The sequence below is a fragment of the Rissa tridactyla genome, chromosome 2 (genome assembly GCF_028500815.1).
Source record: "Rissa tridactyla isolate bRisTri1 chromosome 2, bRisTri1.patW.cur.20221130, whole genome shotgun sequence".
NCBI classification, from domain to species: domain Eukaryota; kingdom Metazoa; phylum Chordata; class Aves; order Charadriiformes; family Laridae; genus Rissa; species Rissa tridactyla.
This window is the reverse complement of record NC_071467.1, coordinates 148,914,715-148,927,605: the sequence shown is the minus strand read 5'-3', so window position 1 is coordinate 148,927,605 and position 12,891 is coordinate 148,914,715. Positions and strand designations below refer to the sequence as shown.

General features: G+C 36.0%; 1 protein-coding gene across 4 annotated transcripts in view; it reads left to right on the top strand.

The window, feature by feature from the left end:
- Nucleotides 1-12,891, top strand: part of PRTFDC1 (phosphoribosyl transferase domain containing 1) — a 47,376-nt gene that overhangs the window by 3,565 nt on the left and 30,920 nt on the right. For all 4 annotated transcript variants that reach the window (XM_054192851.1, XM_054192849.1, XM_054192847.1 and 1 more), the window contains exons 2-3: nt 472-578; nt 3,560-3,743. In XM_054192851.1, coding sequence (XP_054048826.1) covers nt 472-578; nt 3,560-3,743 — 291 coding nt within the window. The remainder of the gene's footprint in view (nt 1-471; nt 579-3,559; nt 3,744-12,891) is intronic.

Here is a 12,891-nt window from a genome sequence, read left to right as displayed (position 1 = left end):
TTCTCCCTATGTGCTGTTTCATCTGTATTTATTTATTTATGTGTGACTTTAAAACCAGAAATGTACAATTTTAGTGGATGATTTTATGACTTTTAATCCCACTGCCTGAATCTTCCATTGGAGAATCCCCACTTACTGGTAATCTTACATTTGCATTTTGAGTTTGAAAGTAGTAAGAAACTTAGACTTGACACTAGTTTAGTATTAAATATTTACTCTTTCTATCTAATTGTTTGCAATTTCAGGTGAAATTTCCCAAGTTCTGGGGGGAAGAAACTGTGGCATTTGCTTTCTGAGATACACTGAGAAGCAAAATAATTAATAGGAAAAGTGAAATAGTAAATTATAACTGAAAGAGAGTATGTCATACAATTAATCCAGCCAACAGAGTGTACTAGAACGCTGATTTTATATCAGTTACATATTGTCAAACACCATGAAGTATTCTTAACAGTACTGTTTGCTGTTCAGATTTCAGACAATTGGCCTGGATACAGTCTGGATTTGTTCACTTATCCTCAGCACTACTATGGAGATCTGGAATACGTGCTCATACCTCATGGCATTATTGTTGACAGGTATGTGTAGTTTGAATGTTACTAAATAAATTCTTTGGTCAGTAGTATTATTCTTTTTTATAAAGCTTGTCATTCACAGACAGTGTGCATATAACATTTGTCCTAAAATATTATATTAGCAATTATATTTATTTATTTATTTATTTATTTTATTTATTTAATTTGGAAAGTAAAAAAAAATGCTTGAAGGTTAGGAAATGCTAGACTTGTGGGTTGCCTTTGCAACTCCCTGTCTAATTTGTTTCACCTAATTTCTGATTTGGGCACTGAATGAGGCAGGGGTTCCAAAACAAGGAAAGCGTGATCATATAGTGAAAATGGCATTGGAATGTAAATTATAAGAGAGCTGAACTGAAGATGAAAGTGCAGGTACAAAGCTTTGTATATAGTTATACTTGAATGTCCCACTTTTACTCTAATCATCCTGTGTTTTTAATTTAAAAATGAGAAAAAACTATGCTCAGTTATGTACAGTTTTGGCAACTCCCCAGTACGAATTATTAATGCTGAGTAACTTAATGGTTCCCGACTACACCATTGACTTTTGCCATTCAGCACAACCGAAGAGTGTGTCGTGGACTGTTTGGGTCCCCATGCTAGGTTTGGAGGGTGGCAGTTGGAAAGCTTGATCATCCCTCATTCCTTACCTTGTAGTAGTTCCCATGTGCTCTCAGTCTAGGCATTTGATGGTGCTTTGGTATTTGTACAGCTCAGTGTTCATGCTCAGTTACTGTTTTGAAGTAAATCTGTTAAAAATCTTGTTAAAAAGTTACAAAATGGAAATGGTAATTTTCAACAGCGTATTTATTGGGAATATCTGAATGGAATTTCATGGGACATTTTCAACCTGCAGCTTTCTACCTACCACATTTGGACAGTCAGTTGCAAGTACTGAAATTGTTGGAACTCCTTGAAAGAAGTTTGTAAACATCCATCATAAGGAAGAGTTATGACTCTTGTATTTATTTTTAAACACAAGCTTTCTTTCATTGCCTTTTCAGTTACCATTGTGTTGAATTTTTCATCTCTTTTGTCTAGAGTCAACTGACTTTTAATTCCTCTTTTTTAAATAAGTATGTTAGAACTTCAGTTCTCATAGAATTCAATATACATTTTTTGAAGTAAGCATTGAACTCCAGTGTTGTTGTACTCCAGCAAAATGAACACCACTGTTTTTTCTTACTCCAGCTGAAAAGACTAATTCTGTTGTAACGGAATAGGATGTGGAACTGAATATATTGTGATCATGCAAAATTTTCATGTGGGAAGAAGGCTCAGCACTTGAGAAAATTCTCTTGTCAGCTGGTAGCAATTAAATACAGGTTAAAAAACTGCTATGTTTTTATTTGGAAATTGACATTAATACATTTTTGTCTATGCTGGAATTTTTGGAAATTTCAGTTCCTCAAACAACTTGAGGAACAAGATTAAAAAAACGAAAATCACCAGAGAAATGTTTCTTCTTAATGAGAAGCTTTCCCCATTATTCTCAGACTTGATAAAATATGATAAAAGACTATTTTACTAATCTTCAGTAAAGTAAATGAAAGTCTTTTAGTAATCTTCAGTCTTACATCAGTAAAAGGAATTATCTATTTCAGGTGAAACAAGATGATCTAATGATATCTTCTATTTTTCAAATCTAAAAAATATTAATTACTGCTATATGGAATTTACTTCAGCATAACAAATACAGAGATGTAAAAATGAACCGACAGCTTTTGATCATAACTGTATATTATCTGCAATTTAGAGCTTATTCTTGTCTGGCACATGCACACGTGTAGATTTCGCTATAGTTCAATGTATTTATGTAGCGGCAAATGGATTCCCATATTACAGTGGGTATAGAAAAAAATATGAAAAATGTAATCATGAAAGACATGGGATAAATTATAGGATTATTTAATAAATTGCATCCTGTCAAGAAGTCCACTCTTATTGAAACTACTAATCTAGTTCAGAGAGCTGTCAAATAAATTTCCAGTTAAATTGTTTACAGAAAATAATGCACTGAGCTTTTTTTCCTCAAAACATCAAACGACATTGTTTGGTTTTCTGTTGATGCCTGCTGCCTGCTTTACATCTAGAAATGACCTGGTACCCTCTTTTAGGTCTAGAAATGCCATCTACCGTGTTCTTTAGAAAGCAAAGCTACCTAAGATAAGCATTCATGTTTATTATTTTTATCTTGAAAATTTATGTACTACTTATATGGCAGAAATGTGTATCTTTTGGGTTCAATCATCTGCCACATTGTGTTCTCAATGCAGAATTGTCAAAGAGAAGACAGATATGGGAACCCTGCAATTCCGGGTTCATTGAAGCATAACCTTGATTGTTCTTACGTGTGTGAACTTGAACAAATCACTTAAGCTCTTTGCACTCTTCTTTTTTGCTGTAGGAAATAGTGATGATGTGCACTCTTTATAAAATTTTGATTGATGCTATATTTCTTTATAGTATTTGTGTATATCTTTATTAAAATTGTAGGGGTAGCGTCTTCAAAGCCTATCAGTATGAAATATTTCTTATAATTCTCTTTCCTATCTTTCACCGAATTTATTGTTCTTGGGTAGTAACTAACATAAGAAGTTGGGGACTGTACAGGATTATTTTATACTGATGTTAACTGTGAGGTAAAACTGAAAGCTAAGTCACATTCTTTACTCCAAAGTCTCTGAAACGCTTACAAATCCAATATATATTGAGATGCTCCCTTTTCTATAGCTGGGGAATTTATGCTTTTAAGGTTAATCAGTTTGATTCATAAGCTTTGCATCTTGCATCCATCACTTTATATCTGCCTACTGTGAAGTTGATCCAAAACCAGACAAGTCAAGTCAAGACCCTTAAAACATTGACTGTCAGTCAAGCCATATGCTCACCGTAGGGTTTCTTTGTAACTACATGGAAAGCATATCATGAACCTAGAGAATCTGCATCTAATGTTATTTTACCCTTATTTTTCTTTGCCCCAGGACAGAACGATTGGCCAAAGATATTATGCAAGACATTGGAGACAATGATATTGTGGTTCTCTGTGTCCTCAAAGGTGGCTACAAGTTCTGTGCTGACCTTGTGGAGCACATTAAAAATCTCAGCAGAAATTCAGAAAGGTTCATCTCCATGAAAGTTGATTTTGTTAGACTGAAAAGCTACCACGTAAGTCAACAACTTATTTATGTAGATTCTCGTTGTATGTTCATAATAAATAGTGGGCTTTTGTAAATGGGAAATTTAATTCCGCCCCCCCTCCAAATTAGAAGAAAAACAGTGTGAAAAATATTTTTTTAAAAAAAACCTGTGAGGTTTTTCTTCAAAATATTTGCTTATGTCCCTTTATACTTTATGGATAGTATGAATGAGGATATGAAGCATCCTCATTTGTGCCTTTTTAGCCTTCACTTTTGGACAGAAAATTATTCAAATTTCCGTCATGTAAAATGTCGGCATGTTGTTTGTTCTCAAAATCCTCAACAGTTCTGTCAAGTTTATTTCATGTTACTTCATTTTCCACCCCCGCTCCCACATAGTTTGGCATCACTGCAAGATGATAAATCCATGTCTTATTTTAAATGTTTAATGCTAAGCAAATGAAATGCTTTCATCTTCATAACATGCAGTTTACATAGTAGCAAAACATACCACTAGATGATGATAGTGTTTTATAAGAAAATGAAATAAGCCATTGAACCAAATCCAGTGTTGAAGTAAGGATCAAGACTTCCTGTTATCTTCAGAGGAAATTATGCAATAATGATTCATTTGTTTCAGTGAGGCAATGGTAGTGAGATGACCACGCTTTTTTCAGAATGCATGATTATAATTTCTATTTGCATAAGCTATACATTTATATTCCACCTTGTAGTGCATACTCCATAGTGAGGGAGCATTTCTAGAAGTAAGTTGTCCTAGAAATGTCTGAGGAAGTATACTAAATAAATGGTGTGATAATACAGTTTCTCTCTGAGCACAAATGCAACTTGCTGAGTCCAATAGTTCCCACACTGATTCTACATCCTTCACACAGACAGGGGTTGGTTGGCATTTTGCTCTGACCCCAGTGACCATAAACTTTTCCTCATTTTCACAAATATAGTCTGAATTTTTTCTGTCATGGAGGAGAAGTAGATGAGAGCCTTTTGTAGCCATTTGGTTAGGATTTGGTCCTGGGACTTCTCTTTCAAGAATTAGGTTTATGAAGGACATGTGCAATATTAATTTTATACAATTTCTAGGTATTTAGCAGTATTGTAGAACTAATTAATAAAGTAAAATACAATGTTTGTCTCACATAAAGGCACATGGAAATTATACTCAAATTTTTTTGCTGTAGTAATGATGACTTCAATAATACTGCCTGGCGAATAGTGGAATTATTTTAATTGGTTGTTATTTTGCACATGCTTTTCCTGTTGGGTTATCTCTTATCCAATATAAAGATACCCTGGTTCTAAAATTTCTTTCCTTGGTGACAAGTTAATTCTTATTAACCCTACTAATCCATAACCAATGAGTGTCAGGAGATGTAAACCACAAAATGGAAATCTTAACGTCATTGCTTAGGAAATAAAATAAAAGCATGTTATGTTAAGCTGAAACTGCAATACAAATTTTGTTATGGAAGGATGCATTTATCAAGACTAAGTCCTAGATGATCCTAGCATTTAGTGGCTGTGCATATTTTGGATCTTAGCCTCCTGCTTTAGCAGGAAGGTGGTGCCTTCCCTAGAACTAGTGCTTGCATCTAGTTTTCAGAAAATAAGTATTTTTTTTTACTTGTAAGTGCTTCTGAACAGATGTCATGTATTTAGAGCCTGAAGCTGTGCTTGATTTAGTGCTTGGAACAGTGCTTGATATCTGCCTGGCCTTGAGAAGCTGAATGACACTGCAGTATAAATTTGAAATGACATTAGTATTGGTAGGTTCCTGCCATGAGATATGCATAAATGTAACACTGACTAAAGTACCAGTACCAGCCATCCTTTGCATTTTGAGTTATCGTTGTGTCCTGTCCAATTGCAGATTTTAGAGAATATATCCATGTCAACATAGCTGTAGTCAGAACACTTGAGGAACTCGCTGCTACTAGTTTGAGTGACTCTTTATCCCAGTCTTATATGAGACTCCCAAATCCCCCATGTCAGTTTGTTCTGTAATAACATACCTCTCACAGCATTTTACACTTCAATCAGGGGCAAATAATCACAATTTTAGAGGTAAAGCTCTATGTGAAGTCTTGGAGTGTCACCAGTTCCACTCCTTTGCTTCCCTTTGCCTTTTCTGTTCCACTTTCTATTAAGACTTATTACTGTTCTCTCTTTTTATCCCCTTTTAATTTTATAGACACTGTTCTTTTCACATTATTTATCCTGCTTCCTTTTACTAACTGTTCTTTGTTTCTCTCCTGAAGGGAGTCCTGCTGCTCTCAATATACTTCCTTCAGATATGTCTCCCTTCCCCCCTTCAGCTGTTTAAATCCAACAACTAATATCAGCTCAAACTCATGGAATTTTTGAATTGTCTTATTCCAACTTCAATACTGAAAGGTTAGTTGATTTTTAGAGGTTGTAATTTAAAGTGGGATTTCATGGTTTAATCATGTAGCAAAAATGGGCTGTAACTGTGACCCAAAGTCAGATCTTGGCATCAGTGAAAGTACATCTTAACTGCAAAGTATCAGTGGAAAATGTTGTACTTTGATGTCTGGCATATGGACATGATTACAGGAAAAGGAGATTTACAAATATGACCAGCTTTACATGGCTGTTTGTTTTTCAAACCTGTCATCATATTCCAGAATTTCAACACTTAATTAGTATGTTAAGATCTGCTTTCATATTAAGTAGATGAAAGTTGGGCATGTAAATTCTGGTTTAGACTTCTTCATACAAATGAATTGATTTTAAAAAAAAAAAGCATAGTACATTTAGATTCTCTGGATATTAATGAAATGAGTGGCTGCTTCTGTAATCAGGATGGTTTTATCTGGTTTGCAAAGTATTGACATATGTGCCTCAGCCTGGACATTTTTATGGTGGTGTCTTGTTTCATTATCTCAAATTGGCATGTCAGATTACTGAATTTAGTATATATACAGGTAATGTGGGAAAATACCATTTGGTTATTATTTTGAGAGGAAACAAAATGGAATCCAACTTAGGAAAGCATAGCCTAAAAATGATGTGGTTATACTGTTAAATTCTACAGACATCAGTATTGTTTCTTAGACCTTTAATATAACTCCTGCAACTGAAACTGGAGGTGCAGCCTTGTCTGAAAGCATATTTTTATTTCCTCTAACAATCAAACTGTATTTTTCCATTTCTTTTGGGTTTTTTTCACTAGAAAGCTAGAATGATACAGTGGAGAAAGTTAAGGAGTTTACACATGTGGACAGAAACTTACAGGCTCAGGTGTAGATCAATAAAGAAAAAAATAGGTGTGCTTAATTGTAAACAAAGTTTGTAGCTGTAAATTGAGAAATATACAACTTGCAAAGAAACATTTGATAACATTTTTATAACTCAGATTTTTAAGGCTTCTTAATCAGTAAGAATTATATTAAAAATAACTATGAAATGGAAAAGAATCATGAATGGAAAATACGTGGATAGTTTTGCTCCATAGAAATACGATTTTTGGAGAATGACCTTTCTTCTAGACTTACAGGTGATACAATATACTTGTTCTCATTTTAATTTTGTGTATTTAAATGAGCTCAAAATAAGAAGATTGTTTAAATGGGGATTTGATTAAAGGCTCTATGGTGACTTTACAAGCTTTGAGCACAGCAGGGAAATTACAAGAAAGCAGCAAGGGGAGTGTTAGAAAATATGATTTCATAAATAAACAGATATGGAAGTATCACGTAGACTTAAGGGTAAGAGTCAGGAAGTAGATGGAGTGGAAAATAAAATCCAATGATGGAAATTTTAGACGCAGCATCTCCGAGTTTTGAGAGGCAGAAAAGAGAAAACATACACTTTTTTGAATGAACTCAAGAGTAGTGAGGCAATAAGTATAGTGGGTAGGAACTCGCTAGGATAGTCCTTACAGTAAATTTGATGCAGGTATGGAAAGCTGCATGCCAAATTTTAGGGGAAAACAATGTATTCTGGAAACACTGACATAAGAACTGATAGAATTCAACAGCTTCTTAGATACTAAATTCTAAGACATTGGATTTTAATGTAAGTTAGGAACAGCGGAATTGACTGCAGAGATTTTTGAGTTCAAAACTGGATTAATAAAATCTAATGTGTTCAGTTTTCACCATACTAATTTTTTTCCTTAGTGATTGCTCCTCCAGAGAGAATCAGAGCTCTGAAGTTGAAAAGAGGCGAGAGTTTCAGATTGATAGAAGAATTCAAAATTATTTTCAGAAACACCATAGGTTGAAGTTAAGGATGAAAAGTAATGGAGGAAGAATTTGCAGTTGGGAACGTTGTCTAAGGAGAAAGTGACAACAGCAGGAGAGTTAAGAAACATAAATCCAGAAATTCTTTAGTATGTTTGTGATATTGATAACTTTAGCAGATTAATTAGGTAGAACGCAGGGGGAAGTACAACAGAGGAAGCAGGAAGGTGTTTTATGAGGGTGTTTACAAATTAGTGGATAGGACTGGACAAGAAATAATGTTTGAGGATGAACCAGAAGAGTGAACAAAGGAAAAGAAGGATGTGGATGTCATGAAGAGAAGGGCTGAATGGGATATGTTTTTGTAAAAAAACATAGCATGAGAACCATAGCAGAAGAGCAGAGCGTTCACAAACAATAATTAGAGCTTCTCTTTGTTCAGTGTGGAAGAGATAATTTATGACAGGCCGATAAAGGTAAAGGTTGAATTAAAGCTTGAGACAGAAGAGGATGTTCTGACTCATCAAGTCTAATCCCCTACTAATAGATTCAATATCACCTAAACCTGTTCCATGGGTATGCCAAAGGTGATCTTTAAACCAAAGCTCAGTTTTGAAATGGAATTGGAAAAATTAAGTGGAGAAATAGAGGAAGTACGCAGAGTCTGTAGACTTTCTTGAGAAGTCTTCAGCAACCTGTCAGCAGAAGAGAAAGTAAATGCGTGTGAATTAAGACTTCTTTAGTAGACAAATGACAGAAGCTAAAAATTGAAAGAATCATGCTACGAGTCATTGAAACTGGTGGAGGAGGCTGGTGGAAGAGACAAAAAACACCACATGCTTTTATTAGGCAGACCAGTGTGCTTTCTACATGCATTGCTACCCGTTCTTGTGAAATGTTTAGTATTCCCATATCGTTATCCATAGATGTCTATTTAATTCTCTCAATTACTATATTTTACAAAGTAAGTATGATAGTAAATCTCATGCTTTGGGCAAGTGACTCTCAGTGGCATAGCTTTTTTTCACTGAAAACCATGGAGAGCTAAACTAGGAGTGAGATTGATACTTTTCCTTAGGACTTTTGTGATTTCTTTGGTTATTCCTTTGTGGACTGAAGTGACAGAATACCAGTAATCTCTGTTATTTAGAAATAACACTGTTATAATAAACTCTGTTATTTTGAAAAATATTTTGAATAATATTTTGAATAGCTTTGACACCCCACCTGGAGTACTGCATCCAGCTTTGGGGCCCCCAGCATAAAAGGACATTGACCTGTTAGAGGGGGTCCATGGGAGGGCTACAAAGATGATCCGAGGGCTGGAGCACCTCTCCTGTGAGGACAGGCTGAGGGAGTTGGGGTTGTTCAGCCTGGAGAAGAGAAGGCTCTGGGGAGACCTTAGAGCAGTCTTTCAATACTTAAAGGGGGCTTATAAGAATGGACTTTTTAGCAGGGCCTGTTGTGATAGAACAAGGGGTGATGGTTTTAAACTAAAAGAGGGAAGATTTAGACTAGATATAAGGAAGAAATTTTTTACCATGAGGGTGGTGAAACACTGTCCCAGGTTGCCCAGAGAGGTGGTAGATGCCCCATCCCTGGAAACATTCAAGGTCAGGTTGGATGGGCCTCTGAGCAACCTGATCTAGTTGAAGATGTCCCTGCTCATTGCAGGGGGCTTGAACTAGATGACCTTGAAAGGTCCCTTCCAACCCAAACTATTCTATGATTCTGTGATTCTATGAATTTGTGCAATGCACTTCTGAAAGAGGGGAGTATATGAATTATTGATAATCAGATTATACATTTTAGTTGTTAATTCCATTTTGAGCACAGATTATTACACAATATTGATCTGTTTTCCATATAGCGTCTGAATTGTGGATTCTAGAAGTGCATTTTTCATCTTCTCATGTCAAGAAGATATTGTTGAAAATCATCCCGAAAAATATGTATGAACTTCAAAGGAACGTTGTTTGCTAGTCACTTGGAGGAAATGTCTAGAGGATTATGAGGATTGGTCAATTCATGTAATTCTTTAAAATGAATCCATTATTTATGGTTTCCAAAACATAACTAATAAAAAAACGTGACCTCTGAATTGTAATCCATGCACAATGGTTGCATTGAAGTCTGTTCACAAACAAATCCATTGATACGATCTGTTTCCTCTTCAGCCTCCAGTTGTTTGAAATATATTTACAACTGTTGGTTATTAATCTTGGCATAAACACGACCATTAGTGCTGCAAAATTCTGAAAACAAGCAACAAAACAAGCATTGTTTAGTAGAAATTGAATGTTTTTGCTATATGAAGCCACTTCAGTAAATAGTTTTGCTAAATCGCTCTACTGTAGGAGTAAGGAACAGAGGGATTTTGTAATAAGTAAGTTGAAAGCCAGTTGGTAAATGTAGTAAAATAATTCATTTTTCTGCCGTGTAGCTTTACTTCTCATACACCATTACTAAATACTTACATCTTAACAGACACAACAGCATGAGGCATCAGACTATAATCAGAGTAAAGAATGGCACAAAATGTGCATTCCTGCTTTGCATAATAACCTATTCTTATTCAGTATAATTTTACTGTATGGAACTTGGGTTTTTTGAGATCAGTATGAACTTCACATCTGAAAACAATATGTTGTAATTCTGACCCTAAAAAGCAACTAACTTCAAAATAGTTTTATTTATTTAACAACACAAAATAAAGAACTAAGTGTATTGCTTGCATTTAGTGATTCACATCTATACCCAGACTCTACAACAGTGTTACAATGATTGTTTATCTCCATGCCTGTGTGTCATGAAAACACAACTTATGACCTGTTGAGAAAAATGCATGTCCTTAGATGGAAGAGAATCCACATTAGCTTTTGTACTTACAGGTTTTCTCTTGGGCAGGTTGTGAGTTTCCTTTATTTTGCTTCATGCGCACAGTTTAGCTGATGACCATGTCATCTACTTGATGCTGGGTAGCTGTGGAAGAATCACAAATTGGAGCCTTCCTGGTAGAATGAATTCCTATCAACTTTAAGGCCAAATTCTGCAATAGTTTCAGAGGACTGAAGTCCAAATTATCTGCAAATTATCAATTATCATGCAAATAAATAGCTTCAATGTAGGCAAAATGGGGTTTGTTTATTTAATTTAGAGAGAGGTTGCGTGGGTACTAGACATTCAAAAACTAAAATATATTCTTTTAACCTTTTTCAGATGCATGGCTTGCAGTCAGCACTGTAGACAGTGAACACCTGTACAGAGAATTTTGCAGCATGATATACTTTAAAAAGCTAATGGGCAACAAAAATATGACATTAATTTAGTCCACAGAAGCTGCCAGTGTCAAGGATATAGACCTTAAAGTTGTTGCTGTTCTGAGAAATGTGTTCTAGTGATTGTAGACAGTGCTGCCAAATAGATGTCTCATGGGCAAGCTAAAGATGAGAGATTTGGGACTAGAAATCTACTCCTAGAATTGCCAAAGGGATTTTATCTCTGTGTACTTTTCCATGTCTGTGAATGGATAAAATGGCATTTGCACCCTAAACTAGTACTATCTTTTTGAGTGAAAGCTCTGTGAAATGCTCAAACCTGCTAAAACAGGTTTTGAGTCAAAGGTCCTTTACAGTTCCAAGCCAAAGATACTCCCGAGTGTTAAGCAGGCACCAATGCCATCTCTGTATCTCTGAGTTAATTACTGAAAATTAGTAAGACCTGAGATGGTTAAGAAGGCGAGGAACTGTGGAAACAGACCATACTTTGTGTGGATAGAATGTTCGGAGATGCTACAATTCACAGTCCTCCTAATTGTGTCCAAATGTTCATTTTCCAAGTGTTAAGACGTGTTTAAAAATAGAATATTTTTCATGAAAGAAACAAAAACCCCACTTCTACGTGCAGCAGTGTCTTACTGCAAAATGTCAGCCTCAGAGACACTAAAGCTTTTCAGATAAATAGCTGAAAATATGTTGGTAGCGGAAGTTGTACCAAAAACTGTTTCTTGCAACTAGCTGATGAATTTTTGAAAGAAGTTTACAAAAATATAATGAGAAGAACGGCAGCCTTATTGGTTAAATTGTGGCTGGTGTTATTAGGGTAACAGCATGATTCAGACAACTTTGAGAATAAACTCTCCTGCCAGATTCTTCTGTGCATCAGGTACAGGTGGTTAGTGGTTGGGTGTGAAAACTAAGGCACTGGAAATGGGTCTCTTTTCTGATTGCGTCTGCACTGGCTGGAACAATGACAGTCTCCAGTTCATTCCTCAGTGACTGCAGTGCCCTCCTGCCGGTCACACTTGCCAGCTCAGCTGCTTCCGAACACTTCCTAACCTGCCTCAGCTCAGATGAGACCAGTTACAAGAGGCTTTCTAATTGAACCGCTGCAGCTTTTGCTGGATTCATTTTTACTGACCCAGATGCAGGCGTGCATCTCAGCCTGGCCGTAGCCCCTGCCAGAAGGAGAGTTACAAGCGTCTGGGGACGGACGGCTTGTGGGCAGTAACTTCTTCAGTCAGCACAGCTCCTGCTGGGAAAAGGAGTCTGCCCATAGTTGAGGGATCCTCGTCACCAAGGGTGCACCATGGCACGCCTCAGACTCCCGCTTCTTTATCTGAGAGATGCTCCTCAGAGGTGTCAGAAGGAGCATGGATATTTCAACCCTAATCATTTTGGAGAAGCAACCTATTTTTCATAGTGTTCTAAGGCAAACGGGAGAAGGCTATACTGTATGTAATAAAATGTGACCTTAAAATTCAGTGTTGTGGAACTTCTCAGGTCTGGAGGCAGATGCTCTCCTTTCTAGGCATCTACAGCTTCCATTTAACATGATGGCAGAGTTGTGGGATATGACACCTTAAATTCGTCACTTGCTTGGGGCTGTCTTGACTGTAAGGAGGAAGAAAATGTTTCTGATTTAATTTATTTTAATTAAAACATACAGCAT